At 39.9% G+C, this 17,567-nt stretch overlaps 1 protein-coding gene across 1 annotated transcript in view; it reads right to left on the bottom strand.

The window, feature by feature from the left end:
* Positions 1-491: 491 nt before the first annotated feature.
* drd2l (dopamine receptor D2 like) overlaps positions 492-17,567 on the bottom strand; it is a 43,216-nt gene continuing 26,140 nt past the window's right edge. The window contains exons 3-8 of the mRNA XM_041793641.1: positions 13,903-14,012; positions 11,304-11,440; positions 7,717-7,937; positions 5,616-5,699; positions 4,849-5,212; positions 492-1,524 (exon numbers count right to left, since the gene is read on the bottom strand). Coding sequence (XP_041649575.1) covers positions 1,328-1,524; positions 4,849-5,212; positions 5,616-5,699; positions 7,717-7,937; positions 11,304-11,440; positions 13,903-14,012 — 1,113 coding nt within the window. The 3' untranslated portion in view covers positions 492-1,327. The remainder of the gene's footprint in view (positions 1,525-4,848; positions 5,213-5,615; positions 5,700-7,716; positions 7,938-11,303; positions 11,441-13,902; positions 14,013-17,567) is intronic.

Below are 17,567 nucleotides of genomic sequence, written 5' to 3'. Positions count from 1 at the left end.
TTTTGGCTTCACTGTAGGCACTGTGGGTGCCAAGTCTCCTTAGCCCAGGTGAAAAGCCTATAACGTCTGTGGCTCAGGATTGGCTCGACTCTAAGAACATGACACTTGAAGTCCATTTCCTGGACCCGTCTACATGGTGGCTCTTGAGCCACTGACAATCCTCTTAAGGCTGAGCTTATCTGTTCCTTGTGCACCTTTTCTTACCACACTTTACTTTAATGGCCAACTCTCTATGAATCTGCTTTGATACAGCCTCTGAGAACAGCCCGCCCTTTCAGCTTGACATTCTGTGGCTTACCCTCCTTGTGGAGGATGACGATAATTGTCCTCTGGACAAAAGTCACATCAGCAGTCTTCCCCATGGTTGTGGTTGTGTGAACTGAGCTAGAGTGAGAGAATGAAGGCTCAGGAAACCTTTGCAAATTGGACTTTTCCAAAATATTATAATATTTTGAAATAAAAAGTGGATTTTTGATTTTCATGAGCTGTAATCCATGGAGATTAAAACATAAAGGAGCAGAGATGTTTAACTTTGTATGAGCTGAATCTAGAATATATGGAAATTTAACTTTTACTTTAAAATATATTCTATTTTTTGAGAGTCCTCTGTTTATACAGCACCAACATTTACACATAGAAACACTTATTAAAGTAACATGGAAATTACGATCAATAAAAGCTCTCTTAGCTGTGGATTTTGTCTGCATTATACAACCAAGTCAATAATTTCACCTTGACTTATCAAAAATTACTGATAATTGTGGATGACTCAAGCAAGGTTCTCAAGGTTCTGTTGTTTGTCTGGCTTTGCTTGTTTCAGTCCTCTGAAGGAAACAAGCACATGCGATCACATAATCATATGCTCTTTGTCAATATAATAAGAAAAAACTGCAAGTTTCTACCACAGTTCAATCTTTGGAAAACCAGTCACGTCTCCATGAGTCTCCAGAGTGCCGAGTCTTTCAGTTGTGCTGCTATGGAGAGATCCACAGTCCTCAAATATTCTCTTTTCATATTATATTTACACAAAAAAGTGCATTTCTTCTCACCCATAATTATCTCCAGCTTGTTTTTGGTTCTTGTAGCTGTCCATTACTCATCAAACAATGTTTACTGGTAGTTTTTTATTCCCTCGGTGTGTCATGTTTCTGTCTTCTTCAGTCTTGTCTGAGCTGCTGGTTATATTTCTCTTGCTTTCCATTGTTTCAGATTCTTGTATTAATTACCAACCCCATCATCGGATCCCCATCATCCCCAAACTCTTCACCTTTACTCTCTCGTGACTGACTCTAAACATGAGGCTGTTGACAGCAGACGTCTCCATCTCTCAGCAGTGCAGGATCTTTATGAAGGCTTTCCGAAACTCGATGTTAAAAGTGGTGTAGATGACAGGGTTGACAGCGCTGTTGAGGTATCCCAGCCAGGTGACAGCGCTATACAGTGAGGGGGAGATACAGCAGCTCCTGCAGTGAGCCTTCAGCACATGGGTGAGGAAGAAAGGCAGCCAGCAGATGATGAACACACCTTAGAAGCAAGGGAAAAAAATGGATTAGCAGCCACTGCAAAGATTACCCTTAAAGATGATGGCTGAATAGAGGAAATACAAAGTTTCTACTAAAGTTACCAACTAACTCTTACACCTGAGCACTATACTCTCACCAGTCCCTTCATTAGAGACTGAGACCCTGCATTTAGGCAGCTGAAGAAGTATACCTAGGTGGGTGAGTGTACAATTCGAAAAAAGTTGGTACACTGCATAAAATGTAAATAAAAACAGAATGCAATGATCTGCAAACTTAATCTAATCTAATCTCCTGTTTGTTAAATGAATAAATTGTTAAATTGTCAATATGTCTTGTTTCTTCAACCTTCAGTCATCCAATCCACCAAACACCAAACAAGAGTCAATGGCAGAATCAGCTGTTTGGCATTGGCAGAGAAGATTTGGCACATATTTCATGGGCGCAACCCACATACTCAGCTCTGCTGCTCATCCCACAAACGCATGTTCCTTACAAATGTGGCATCATTTAAAAGGGTAATAAACAGACTTTCCAACAGTATAAAATGTATTGCCAAGAAGCATTGTTACAACAAAGACATAATGTACCAAACACAAATTTCTTTACTTTTTGTGCTATGTTTAAGTAGAACTAAGACACTTTCATAAAAAAAAAAAAAAATTATTTGATGGCTGCACATCCCAAAAAAGTAGGAACAAGGCAACGAAAGGCTGAAGGATTAAGTGGTACTAATGACAAACAGCTGGAGGAGCATTGTGCAACTCCTTAGGTTAATTGTCAACAGGTCTGTAACATGACTGCGTATAAAATGGGCAATTTAGAGAGGCAGAGTCTCTCAGAAGTAATGATAGGCAAAGTGCATGATACCATCAAAACATTAAGAGAATCTGGGGAAATCTCTGTGAAAGGGACAAGGCCTAGTGTCATATTTTCTCTCTTAAAAAATAGCCATATTTTAAAAAATAAACACTCATTTTATACAATCAATAGCCTCCATGTAGTACCCTGAAATAAACTGATGAACATGCTAACATATATTGGATAATAGACTCCTGTGATGAGAATCATTGTACTGTTATTAATGCACCTTAATTATCAAACTCTTTATTGATAATTTTAGTAAAATAAGTAGAAATATTGGTGCATCTGGGGTGGTAAAAATGAGAAAATCTGTTTTTTTAACTGAACTCAGGCTTTATATCTATTTTATATTACCAATATTTCTCAATAAAAATTAAAATTCCAATTTCTCCATGTGACTTTGAACACATCACAATAAGTCAGTTTTATCCTCCTTGAATTGCCAGAGGTCTGAGCCTCTTTAGACACATCATAATGTGATGTAAGTCGCTTTCTTTGGCTCGCTAATTAGCATTTGTCTCTGATACAGATTTCAACTTTGCATACATTTTTTTAACTAACAGGTCCTTGTATAAGGTCTAGGAGTTTTTTTTATCACTGCAACTCTGACCAAGACTGAGGAGGATTACTGTACAGCAGCAGCAGAAGCTAATATTAGGTTGCTGCTAAACAGCTGGTGAAGATTTTCAGTGATTCAAGGGTAGGCTGGCTGCATTTTAGTTTAATTTCTTGTAAAGACTATTACTAGAATACAGAGAAGAGTCACATGTTTAATCTACCTACCAGCTCCTCTCTCTGTCAGGTTAGACTCAGTGGAGATATATCACAGAATCTTTATGTCCGTCAGTCCAGCACGAACATTTTAGTCTCATCACATCTTTGTAACGAAAAGTACTACTTTTACCTGAGTTTTTATCATCAGGAATCTATTTTTAGCCTGTTCTCCCGTCTTCCTTGTTGAAAAAAATGTAATTGTCTGTCATAGTTTTTGTTAATGAAATTAAAACTGCTATAGAGAGGTGTGCGCCTTTCTAAATTGTGTCCAATCAATTTAATTTACTGCAGGTGGATCTCAATCAAGGTGTAGAAACATTTCAGCAAAGATCAAGAGAAAAGGGAAGAAGCTGTGCTTAATTTCAAGTGTTTCTGCAAAGGGTCTGAATACTTATGTCAATGTGATATTCCAGTTATGAATTTCATAATTTTGCAAAACTTTCTATAATTCTGTTTTAACTTTGCAATAATGGGGTACTGAGTGTAGATTAATGAGAATACAAATGATTTTTTTTTTTAGCATCATACTGCAACACAAGAAAATTTCAAGTGAAGGAGGTCTGAATACTTTCTGAATGTAGTGTATTTTAAGACAGGGAAAGGATGATAAAATGTTGGAACATCAAGCTCCACTTTAAGTAGAATTACTGCCATTGCTAACAGAATCATACTGCAAGTCAGTTAAATTAAAAAAAAGAATTCAATATCCATGTTTAGAAAAACTCTAGTTTTATAAAGATTGAAATGTGAAAACCATGGAAGGGGAACATGAAATCACTTGAGAGCACCGTGGAGAAACTACAGGTCAAAAAAGGCTGCACAGCACTGGATTATTGGATTATATGCATGCTTTGTGCTGAGATTTTATCTAAACTGCTGTATTTGTCATTCAAGCTGAATCATAAAACTGCTGAAGCGACACACTGATAGCTAAACAGAGGATTTCATCAATCTCAATTGTAGTGTTGCATTAGCTGTGTCCCATAAATCACATATTTGATGAGGCAGGCAATAACAAAATGTCATTAGTTAAAGAAAAACAAATGCTTTAGATGTCAGGATGTAAGTGTCTTTTGCTGAAACATCCTAACGTGCATCTAAAACTACAAGCACCCCTAGGCAGATACGCATCCATACATTTAAAATCCTCAATTTTATCAAGAAAAAAACAAGTTTATGGTTGCTGACTTATTTATCTTGTTTCACTGAGCTGTAAAGCACAAAGCAGACAGAAAAATAGTCTGAGTTTACTTCAGCAGTGTGGGAAATGGCAGCATGGTAAAGTTTGTCTTGGGCCGGACTTTCACATTGACCTGAGTATTGTTTGTTTTCAAGATTATTAGAAATTATCCCCCTTTCATGATAAAACAAGCATTTTCTTTAGATAAAAGCGTAAATAACCTGTTAGAATGATGAAACCATCTTTGTTATTCTGAACACGAGTGGAGATCTGGGAAAAATAGCCCTGTTTTTAAAGAGTACTCACTTCATTTAACTTCAGATTTAAGGTCACTAAAGATAACTGTTTACAGGAAAGAAAATGCTCCTTGATAGGCATGGCTAACATATTCAAACAGAGCAGTTTATTTATGTGTGTAAAACGAGGCATTTTAATCAAGTGATAAATTTGTACCAAGTGTGGTTATTGGGTCAAAAGACAAACTCATTAAAATCACTTCCTTTCGCTCACCAAGAACGATGGCGAGCATCTGCGTCGCCTTCCTCTCCTTCTGCTGCGACAGCCTCCCTCTCACCCTCTCCTTTGTGATCCCCCACCTATCTCTGCCTCCGCTGCGCTCCCTCCATCCCTCCCGGCCCCTCATGCCGTCTTCTAGGGTCGGGGGCCGAGGCATCAGCGCCGATCTTGTCACCGTCGATGGAAGAACGGGGGCGGGTCCGACGGAGATGGCCAAGGAGATCCTGGCCCGTCCTGGATGGGAGGAAGTCTGTGGAGCAGGAGGAGGAGGAGGAGGCGCCAGGCTCTGCTCGGTCTGAGGCAGGAAGCGGCCTGGCTCCACTTCGAGGGGATGGACCACCGCTTCTTTTACCAGGGTCTGACACAAAGAGGAGGAAGACGGGAAGGAAAAGTCTGAAAGTTTGATTATAAAAACAAAACATCAGCTGATGATGGAAATTTTCACTCGCAGATGTTTTTTAACTTCAGTGCTTGAGCAGACGGGTGTCTTGTCCTGCTGGAGGTTTCTACCTGCTAAAAAATGTTTTTTTGCAGTTGCCAAGTATCTGCCTATGGCAGATTTCTCTGTAAACAGTACCACAAATGTATTCTCAAAGGTGCCTTGAGTCTCATGACTTGGGGCTAAGGGAATAAGAATTGAATTAAAGTAAACAGAGTATCGTCACAGAGGTGGGAGGTTGTGTGAGGGAGATAGGAGAATGCCAGTGAATATAAAGAGTTAGATTGTGTTTCTGCGTCCTTGCACTGAGTCAAATATTTACCACTTTCTTTCTCTGTGGGCCGGCTGTGGCAGGTCTCAGGATGAGGGTACACAGCTTCACATCCTCTGGTTGTGTGCACTTGTTCTGGAGAAGAGAAGGATGAAGGGCTGTTACAATATCAAAGTCTGGACAGCATACTACTAAAATTCCAAAATTATCAATCTCATTCCATGGCAGATGATAGAAGTCCTGTGCATTGAACACTGGGTAATATCTTGTTTCTAATTACCAACAGCACAAGAACAGTTCTGCACACTAAGCTGGAAAAATACTTCTGTAATTGAGCAATTTAGAAAATACTCTCTCTTTAAGGATGCATGGTAATATCAGTATCAGCAGATATTAGTAAAAGTGTGTTGTGACAACACAAAGGAAATCTTTTCGAAAGCATGGATATAAAGTGTATTTTATTTTGCAATATTTGCAAATATGTAAATGAGCTCATTCTGGTGGTTTGTGCTGTTGCCTCACAGCATGAAGTTTCCTGCTTTAATAATCATCAGTCAGGTTCTTTCTCTGTGGAGTTTACAAGTTCTCCTGTGCATGTGTGAATTTTTTTGGCTTCTCCCACATTTTAAAGACACGTTTTTAAGGATAATAGGTAATAGGTATGTGAGTGTCGGAGTAACTGTGTTTCACATTACAACAGTTTTATTTGATTTCCATTCCTCCATCATCGCGACTATTTGTGTTTGTTCTTTGTAATTCCTGCAATTTTAATGTGCTTGTATCGACAGCAGTGGCAGAGGGAAGCTTCAGTGTCTGTTTTGAGAATAAATAAAGGTTTGAATGAACTGGTAGTCTCCTCATGTCAGCCCTGTGATTGACTAGTGACCAGGGAGCACCCTGCTCCTCACCCAAATGTCAGCTAGGATTGGCTCCAGCCCCCCTCAAACTCAGAACAGGATAAGCAGTGTAGGAAGCCTCTCTTTAGTGCAAAACACAAAACTTTTGCACTGAGGAGAGGCCATCTGGTCACTCTGCCATATGTCCAGATGAGTGGAGGGCTGCAGTGAAGTCTGTACTTCTAAAACTTTTGTCCCATCTCCAAACAGGATTCTCTGCATCCTCATCTGTCAAAGCCTTCTGTAAAGAGGTGTGTGCCTGTCCAAATCATGTCCAATCATTTTAATTTACCACAGGTGGACCTCAATCAAGATTTAGAAAAATCTCAGCAAAGATCAAGACAACTGGGAGGAATCTGAGCTAAATTTCAAGTGTTGTTGCAAATACTCTGAATACTTGCATCGACGTGATATTTCAGTTTTTTAATTTTTTGCAAAATGCCTAAAATTCTGTTCTCATTTTGACCTTATGAGGTACTGAGTGTAGATTAATGAGGATAAAAATGAATTTAAAAAACTGTAGCATCAGGCTGCAACATAAAAAAACTGAAAAAGTGATGGGGGTCTGTATACTTTCTGAATGCCCCGTTTTCATACCCTACTACAAAGTAACCCACTTTTTCATGGATTTGATATTCTACCTTGCCTTAATGTGCTTGAATTAAGACACAGAGGGACTTTGTGTGGGTCTTGAATTGAGTAGTGAGTAATTTATTTTCTGTGAGCATCTTATTTACCTTCTAAACTCGCATCTAAATTATTTGCATCATTTTTGACGTATACCTCCCATTCGCCCGTGTCTCGAGGCTCCTTGGTGGACAAGGCTCCAGGTAACTGGCTCTCTTTGCCTAAAGTTAAGCCACCTAAAGCTGCACATATTAAGTTCTACATGGATCAGAAAATGCTGGTCAGTTCAAATGCTACCTTTGCTACTGCTTTTTCTAATTACTTTATGGAGATCTCTTATTTTCTCTCTTTTTACAAAGAAAATAAGAGATCTCATAAAATATACACATCCATGACTGAAGTAAGGGTTAAATAAATTAATCTCATGCAAATTTATAAAGCTCCAGGAAGGTCTGGAGCAAACTGACACTGTCAAACATGAATTTCTCTGTTAAGTTTTGCAGATCAGGAGGTCTATATAAATATTATTACGAAAAGGAAAAACTTCTGCAATCAGTGAAGCCCAGTTAGTAAAAATGTGTGGATTAAGAAATGAGTCTTCTCTGTAGAATTACAGTCTATAACTTTACCTTCCTGTGTCGATGACTTTCTCCAGCTTCTGGAGCGCTCACTGTTGGAGGCAGGGCCTGTCTGCGTGGCGGGGCGGTGCGTCTGCCTCGTTTTCGCAGAACCACACAGATCTGTGCATACACCAGCAGAGTAACAATGAAAGGAACGTAGAAGGAGGCCACGGATGAGTAAACCACGAAGGCTGGATCGGCAAAGCTGCATGTGGTGCCGTCCCTGCTCGCTAATGCAGAAAAGAAGAAAGGATAAAACAAAGAATCAATATTGGATTTTTCAGAAACTATTACAACACATGATTTATTCTGGTTACAAGTCTCTTTCTGATCAAAGTGCATCAGAATGATGGACTGAAATTTTGGTAAGTGTGCTTTTTCACACCAAATAGTGGACGAGAACTTTAGCGGTTAGCTTAGCATTAAGTCTGAGCAAATGCTTTATCTGAAAGTCAAAGAAACCCACCCTTTGGTTCCTCCAAGTCAAGACAAGGATCAACATCCAATCCTGAAAAGCTGTATACTAGATGGACAGCACAACAACAGCCTGGGATTGAAGCCTAAATATGTAGCGCTCCTCCTGCTGACTGGTTGCAATATAGGTCATAAACTCTGCCTCTGTGGTGTGAGGAAGAGTTTGCTATATAATTCCAAGCTCTAGAACTGTGCATGCCCATGCATTTCATCACAAGTGAGCAATCTCTTACTGAGTAGAGTGAATAATCTTCTGGGTTTGATCTTATGCTACCATTTTGCCACTGTGTTTGGACACGGCTGCAAGATGTCAACCCTCACATTGCTGTTGTGCTGCCTACTCATTCTGAAGTAGTTCTCTTTGAGCTCAACATAAGTACACCAAAGCTTAAGTCCCCCCTCACAGCTTCATTAAGTCAGAGGTTAGTCACAGAGCATCTTCACTGCTGCTCCTTTTGTGAGACAACAACCCGATGGAGGATTATGTGTGCCCACTTGTTTGCAGCACAGACGTCACCTGTTCCTGTCTCGACGAGAGCAGCATATGGAAATCTGTTACCCAGCGGTCTGTTTGTCTGTGCTGATGGGTATTTAGGTGTAATGTGGTAGGTGTGTGAGGCTTGTTGACTGAGCAGATGTACAGAATTTAACTTTCTAATCAAAAACTGAGAGCCTAATTCAAGGACAGATGGAGCAGGAGATTACAGTGTTGTGCTTGAATAAAAAAAAGTCTGCTTTTGGCTGTGGAAGTTAAACTATTTACTTATAATTACACTCAAAAATGATGAGGTGAAGAAACAGAAAGCAATAAAATGAAAAACAAAAACAGCTGTGGAGTAATTAAACTCAACTCTAATTTTACAAAACAGCATTAATTAAAAGGAGACTTTTCTTACATGCAACAGAGATAAGCTCTTTACTCTGAATTTTATGTTTTAAATTAGTGGTCTACTGGTCGATATGAATGCTTTTAATTATTTAAAAGAATAAAGGATCAAAAGCTTTGACTCTTTCTGTAACATTTCCCTGCTATAAAGTCAATATGTTAAGTAAGGATTAATGCCCGATGAGGCGTCCAATTATCAGGGATTAATGGATGACGTGGAGGCTCGAACCATAATCCCTGATAATTGGACACCTCATCAGGCATTAACCCGCTTATATTATGGTCACTTGCCAAAGAAAATAATTCAAAAAACCATTAATTAATCATTTTATACGTTTCACAATGAAAATACAAAGTTTTACTAAAACAACAAATCCTTTTTTCCTAGCAACGACTGAGGGCCTGACTGATACCTGGAATAGTCATCTCACTCCCATAACATTCTTAGGGAATGTTACTGTTATTCATTACTCCAGTACATAGGACAGGCCATAGACATGAAGTTGCACAGAACAAAAATCTACACAGTGCACTTTCTGATTGGATTTATCAATGAAAAGGTATGAAGACAGGGGAGACAGTCATTTGTGGTCAGACTATGAACCTGAAAGATAATGTGGACAGTCATCTGAAGGAAAGCTTTGTTTTAGTAGGACAGCTGTTTGAATAAACAGAATAATTCCTCCTTCTGCACTACAAGGTCACAGAGGTGAAACGAAGCTGTCCACACCCTGTAGGTGCTGATTCTCCGTTAGAGACACAATAATATTTACCAGATATTATCAGAAGCATTGTCTTTGACTGTACAAAGAAATTGTGGCTTCTTTTTTCTTGTTTTCTGTTATTTAAATCTTCTGACATTAGTTCAGAAAAGTTAGAACAGGAGGGAAGTGAGTTTTTCTGCCACACTCGCGTCTCAGTATTAAGGTTAGTCCAATCAAATCATACGTTGATAATAGGAGATCAGATCGTCTTGTGTTACTGGTCTTAAACCTGGAGTCTTACATTACATATGTCAGTTGAGTGATGGTGGATGCCGGTACGGGGGCCCTCAGGCTGGCGACGCTGTCATCCCTGCTCAGAAAGTATGACTGCCTCAGGTTGCTATGGTTACTCATCAACAGCTGCTGTGCATTAATTTGGAACAGTGTAATGATTTTTTTGACCGGAACTACTTGAGAAGTTCCATAGGTGTCAATATATCAAAAGTTAATGAACACAAATGGAATTTCCAAAGCCAATCCAAATAATGTATTTACCAAGACCATGGTATAAAATATCAATAACTACTGGTAAGATTAACAAAAGTCTATTAAACACTTTGTGATCAATCAATCTTAATTAAGTGTGCTTATAAACAATGTGAAAAAAATGCAGTACAGGTAGATACACTGTGTTATCATGTTTGTACAAGGTTATCTTGTCATACAAATCAGTATTCCTGGCTACCATTACACCAAGATGAAAAAAGAACACTCCAAGAAACTCAGAGAAAAGGTTATTGAGAAGTAAAAGTCAGGGGATGGATACAAAAAAATTCCATGGTACTGAAAATCCCCAGGAGTTCAGTTAAATGGAAGGAATATGGCACATGTGTAACTCAGATAAGGCCATCCTCACAGACTGAGTGACCGTGTAAGAAGGAGACTAGTAAGAAAGGCCACCAAGACACCTATGACTACTCTGAAGGAGTTACAAGCTTCAGCAGCTGAGATGGGAGAGACCCATGTATGTGAATGTTGTCCAGATTCTTCACCAGTCAAAACTTTATGAGAGAGTGGCAAAAAGACAGCCACTGTTGAAGAAAACTCAAATTAAATCTCTACCAGAGTTCACCGAAATACATGTGGGAGACTCCACAGTCAAGTGGAAGAAAATACTTTGGTCTGATGAGACCAAAATGGTGCGTTTTTGGCCATCATACAAGACACTATGTTTAGCAGACATCAAACACTCCACATCGCCACAAACACCGCGGCCACACTGAAGTACGGTGGTGGCAGCATCATGCTGTGAGGATGCTTCTTGGCAGCCGCCCCTGGAAGGCTCATAAAGCTAGAGGGATAAATGAATGTGGCAAAATCTATGAATACTAAAAATACGGATCCCTTTAAAAGAAGCTCCTGTGATAAAAGGTTACCTTGTAATTTGGTGGAAACCTCCCTTCAGATTAAACAACGCTTAAAAAGAAATCAGAGTGTAGCTTGAAAAAAAGGAGGGGGGAGAAAGTTGTTACCCGTGTTGTTGAGTCCAAACAGTAAAGGGCAGGAAATGGCAAAAGAGAGGAACCAGACCACAGCGATCATCACTGCCACCCTCCTCCTGGAGCTGTACCTGGTGTTGTAAAGCATCGGCATGGCCACGGCTGTGTACCTGGGATAGAAAAAAAGCAAAAATACACAGAACATACATCAGCATGACACATGTACTTCAAGTGCCTGTGTTTGGATATAGACACAGAGAGCAAACATTAATGCATCTTCACACCTATTATCCTGTTTTCATGTTCACACATATTTTAGAGTAAAAATAAAACACTTGAAGCACCAGACAAACGCAGTCACAGATGTCACTGCTTGTTTCACAATGAGAACACAAAACATTTACTTTGCCATGAGTCATAAGATATAAAGCTCATAAACTATAAGAAGAAAGTGTTTGGTCACACTCGTTAATTACTGAATTCAGGTATTTCAACCAGGCCAGTTGTCACATGTGTATAAAATCAAGAATCTAGACGCGCAATCTCCATAAAGGGGTTGTTCTGAAGAGCTCAGTGACATCAAGTTTGGTACTGTGATGGATGCCATTTGTGCAATAAGATGGTTCAAGATATTTTATCCCTGCAGGATATTCCACAGTCAACTGTAAGTAATAATATTAGAAAGTGGAAGCGTTTAGGGACAACAGCAACTCAGCCACAAAGCTACATCATCATGTGCTGGAAAGCCCACAGACACTGGACTGTGGAGCAGTGGAAACATGCTCTTTGGAGTGACAAATCCGCTTCCCTGTCAGTTAGTTTTATGTGTCTGGGTTTGACGGATGCCAAAGGGCGATCTTGTGTTTCAGCATACCAAGACATTTAGGACAATGCTATGCTTTCAACTGTGTGGCCAAGTGCACAAAACAAGGACATGGTTTGATGAGTTTTGTGTTGAAGAACTTGACTGGCCCTGACCACAACCCCATCGAGCCCCTTTGGGATGATCTGGAACGGACTTTGTAAACCAAGCCTTCTTGTCAAGCATCAGTGCCTGACCTCATAAATGCTCGAGAGAATGAACGGGAACAAATTCACACGAAAACACTCCAAGATCTTGTGGAAATTAAACATTTTTTACAGAAATTCAGGTGGCCAAATATCTATCCATCCATCCATCTTCTTCTGCTTATCGTAGGTCAGGTTGTGGTGGCAGCAGGTGAACTAAGTCAATACATGCATCATTCTACCCAACAACTTTTTCCAGTTCCTCCTGAGGGATTCTGAGACACTCCCAGGCAAGACAGGATATACAACCCCTACAGTAAATCCCTTCCGAGAATCAGCTCATCATTGTGGAGGGGTTTGTGTGGCCCTGTGATCCTGGAAGCCCAGTTTTTGCGGGAATTTGCCCCTGGTAGGGTCTACCAAGGCAAATCAGTCCCAAGTCTGGTGGCCAGGCTTCTCTCCATGGAGCCTGGTCAGACTCAGCCTGGCCCCGATCTCGAAAAGACAATATGGAGCTGCAAGCCTGTGGGCCCTCCACCTGCAGGGCTAAGCATCCTTTACAAAATAGGTTTTCATATTACCTTAAATGAGTCAAATGTTTCTAATCACAGCTGACAAATTTCTGCTGTTTCTTCATTGACGATGAAGCTTTCTGTTTTTCTGTCATGCTGATAATTGGACTGAACATTTTCAAATTTCTGAAAGTCCCAGCCTTTATATCAGGATTAAATCTGTAGTAATTAAACACCCAACACACTTAGTATGATAGTTTCTCTAGGATTATGCTAATTTATCAAATTGGCTTCTAACATCAACTTTGGCCATCTGTTCTAAAAAGTACCAGACATCTGCACTACTCTTCTAGGGAGGATTAAATGCTCCAAATTAAAGTTTTCAGAACAGTCACTATTGCAGTCACTATTTTATTATGAACCTTTCAAGGCATAAATCCAAGCTAGCTATCTGGCTGGAGGGTATTTTTGAGCTTGTAATGCTTTGACAAAGCAATTAGACTTCATCTGTAAGGTAATCATGCCAAATGTCAGGCAAAAGTTAAATAGCTGCAGCCTCAATGTGTCACTTTGACTAAGTTATTAGGACAAAGCTGCAGGCGCTCTGCCCACTCGGTGTCTGGTCACCTCCCTGCAGACCCATGAAGAGGACAACGGCTAGAACAACAAATCCTGGTCTCCTTTATTAAAAGAGAACAAACTTTAATGACAGCAGAGGGTAATGTGAACGATGGAGAGAAAGCCTGTCATCACCTGCTGTAAGAAAAACAGATGACTAAAGTGAGATGCTCCTGTCATGCTGCTCTGATGGCTGCATGATGGATACAGCTATGACGTTAAACTGCATGGTTTTTTTGCAGTTTGTTGCTTGTTTGGGGAGATTACGTTAGTCAAAATCAATGTAAGACATAATTCAGCAAGTATAGAAATGATGCATTTATTTACTGTCAGCTTTGAGTAACACCTAAAGTGAAGTAAAAGGAGCTTCACGTCTTGCTTTAAAGAAAAGGCTTTAAGTTTGAGAAACGAGAGAGACGAGGAAAGAATGTGCTTTCAGAAGAGAGAAAAACACCTAGTAAAAAGAACAGAATAAAGTCAGAGGGATAATCCACCTGTCGATGCTGATGGCACAGAGGTTGAGGATGCTGGCGGTGCACATCATGACGTCTAACGTGAGAAGGATGTCACAGTGGATTAGACTAAAGCGCCACTCTCCTACCACCTGCAACAAAACACAAACTCACATGAAAAAAGGTTTCACTTTAAGCATTTCAAGAACATTACTTTGTTTTCTTATGATTTACATCTTAATATTTAAAAAATAAGCTGTAAAACTCAAACTACTGCCTGGTGGTATACAAGATACACAGGTACACAGATACACAAGTTGTAAAAGGAAGGTGGTGGGGGAAGAAGAAGACGGTTTCTGTGGCAGTGTGATTGGCAGAAGACCTATATGTAAGGGTAAAACTGAGGCGAAATAACCCTGACCTTTGACCTTCAAAATTTAAATAATTTCATCATTAAGTTAGAGGGGACATTTGTGCAAAGTTGAGAGAAAATCTCTCAAAGTGTTCTTCTGCTATTGTGCACACAAACAAAGGAAAAAACATGACGCCCAAAGACTTTGACCTGTGACCTCCAAAATCATTTCAGTTCATTCATGATAGCTTTAAAAAATTCTCCTAACCAGTCATGGCCTCCAAAATTATTATTTCATCCTTTAATCAGGGTGGACATTTTAGATAACTGGACAATTCAGGAATATAATGCCTCCTACCTCATCTTTTGTCAGTGTGGAGACTTAACTAGACAATTAAATTGAGTTTGGCTTAAATAGATTGTAAGAGAAAAAATACATAATAGCAAAATAAAAAAAACAAATTACAGTATAAATATCACAAAGAGTATGTACCAAGAAACAAAAAGGAGAAACTGCACATGAAGTGTTTTTATAAAAAGTAGAGATAAAGTCCGGTGAGTGTTACTGTAATGCAGAGTCTGCAAAGATGCATTATTCAGTCTGCTGATTCTTTTCAGGTTCAGTGAGAGTCTGCAAGGGGGAGGGCCAGAGTACTGTTCAATTGACTGGCAGCAGAGAGGGAGAAACTGTTCTTGTGGCAGGAGGTTTTGGTCCTGATGGACCTCAGCCTCCTGCAAAAGAGGAGAGCCTCAAAAGGTCCATGTCCAGGGCGAGAGGGGTCGGCCGTAATTTTACCTGCACGCCTTACTTCTGACCCTCGCCGTGGCTGCAGCGTACCAGACAGTCATTGATGAGGTGAGGATGGACTTGATGATGGTGGTGTAGAAGTACACCGCCATCATCATCTTTGGCAGGTTGAATTTCTTCAGCTGTCACAGGAAGTACATCCTCTGTCAGGCTTTTTTGATGAGGGAGTTCCCACTTGAAGTCCTGGGTGATGAGGGTCCCCAGGAAGCAGAAAGAGTCCACAGTGGAAGTTAGGGAGTCACAGAGGGTTAATGGGGAAAGTATATGGGCGGGCATCCTTCCTAAAGTCTACAACCATCTCTGCTGTCTTCAGACCAGTAAGCTCAAGCTTGTTCTGGCTGCACCATCACCAAATGGTCCACCTCCCACCTGTAGGTGGACTCATCCCCACCAGAGATGAGTCTGATAAAGGTTGTGTCATCTGTGAACCTTAGGAACAGGACAGACTGGTAATAGGAGGTGCAGCTTTTGGTGTACAGGGAGAAGAACAGAGAAAGAACGCACGCTTTGGGGGATCTGGTGCTGATGGTTCTGCTGTCAGAGACATGTTTCCCCAGCTTCACCTGCTACTTCCTGTCAGACAGGAAGTCTGTGATCCATCTGCAGGTGGTGTCGGGCACGTTCAGCTGAGAGAGCTTGTCTAGGAGCAGAGCCGAGATTAAGAATACTATGTAAATATTACCCTGTGTTGACAATATTACCATGTTTTCATTATTTTCTCCAGAAATAACCCAATTTACCCACATAGAGTTTAACTGTGAAAATAAATCTCCATTATTGCATCTTAAAAATGAAAATGGGTTTTTGGTTGAATAAGATATAACTCATTATTCTCATACTTTTCCCCTTGGCCATTAAGATTAGCTGTTTCTAGTCATATTCAGGCTGATTTGCTGATTTGACTGTTCAAGGTTGTTTTAATTTATAAGTTTTTTGGATTACACTGAGACTGTTTTCATAATTACCGACACTGAAAGTACAGCCATGAAATTAAACAACTTGCCACAAATAATTTCAGCAATTTAGTTTGAATAAATCACATTATTTAATACAAATTAAAAGTTTGAAGATGCCAAACAGCTTTTTCTCATTCTATCACTGAAGATAAACTATTTATTGCTGATTAAACCTGAGCTATAAACCATTTGAGGTAGTGTTGTCCTCTATTACTACTCACTTTAAAGGATAAAGCTGCAGCAGGACTAGAATATGCAGGATACCTCCCATAGCAGAGAATGAAAAGGCAGAAAGCAAAGCATTATGCATCCTTATTAATACAGGATTTAAATAACTTGTTGATATGTGAAGAGTAATTTGTTCTTCAGCCTAACTTTGCTTCCCTGTGAATGTCTCAATTCATAATCTTCCTCCGGCTCGCTGTGCTCAGAAGTGCTGTTTTCTTTGTTTCAGTGCTGTGATAATTATTCAACTCATTTGTCAACTAATGATCCAGAAAAAAAAAATCAATTCACGACCCTTTGGTTAATTAATTTTTCAGGCACAAACAACAAAGACGAATATTCACTACCCCCAGCTTCTCAGCTTCAAATTTATGTATTGAACCACAAAAAGGATGATGCACACGTGTGCAAACAACAATACAAGCTCTATGTGTGAATGCAAACAGCAAACAACAATTTTTCTCTCTGACTTTAATCAGAATTCTGAGGTAACTATAGTAGTAAGTAGAAGTGGTTGTCTCTCAACTGGAAGGTTGGGGATTCGATCCACAGCTTCTGCAGTCAATGTCACTTATCAGTGTGTCCTTGGACAAGACAGTTAACCCTAAATTGTTCCAGCTGCAGTCGGTGGCAAATGAATGTCTTTAGACATAAATTCAATAGTTAGTAGATTAGTTAATAACCCTTGCAATTACTGTGAATGTGGTGTGAACAGGCAGGTGTGACCTGTGTTTACCACATGCAACAACAGATTATCTGTCAAAGAACCTGTGCAATCTCTGTCTTGATTTCTACCCATCAGTATGGTACTCTTTAGCTGACATTATCAATGTGTCAAACTACTTGTAGCACTTGTATAAAGGCAGAAATTGACATCATATCCTCAGATTTTTCCTCCATTTTAATGTGGCTCTTTATATGACGTGTATTGCCTCCTGAGTCTGTCCCATGTATGTGTGAACACGCAAACATAGAAGATTCCAAGGGCAGTTTGCCTGTCAGTGTGACTTTGAGACACGGGCTGGCCAGATTAGATCGATGGATGTCATCAGTCAGATCCTTTCAAAAAGCTTCAAGCTTCAAACTTTAGTTCCTGGTCTGAGAAGAAACTGAGAAAGACTGGTCCCTCTTGGTAAGGCTGTACTGCAAGCCTGTAAACAATGGCTGCCGTTGACGAGATTAGCCCAGGTGAAGCTATGTAGCGGCAGTTTTATCAGAATGAGACATTTCTTTTCTCAAATAGAGAAAAGAACCCCATTGAAAGTCTTTCTTGTTTTTTCAATTTATTTTAAGGCTTTTGCCTTTATTAGATAGGACAGCTGAGGGATGACAGGAAATATGGGGTGAAAGAGTGGGGGAAGACATG

Source organism: Cheilinus undulatus, linkage group 8 (genome assembly GCF_018320785.1).
Source record: "Cheilinus undulatus linkage group 8, ASM1832078v1, whole genome shotgun sequence".
Taxonomy (NCBI): Eukaryota; Metazoa; Chordata; class Actinopteri; order Labriformes; family Labridae; genus Cheilinus; species Cheilinus undulatus.
This window is presented reverse-complemented; position numbering and strand designations above follow the sequence as displayed.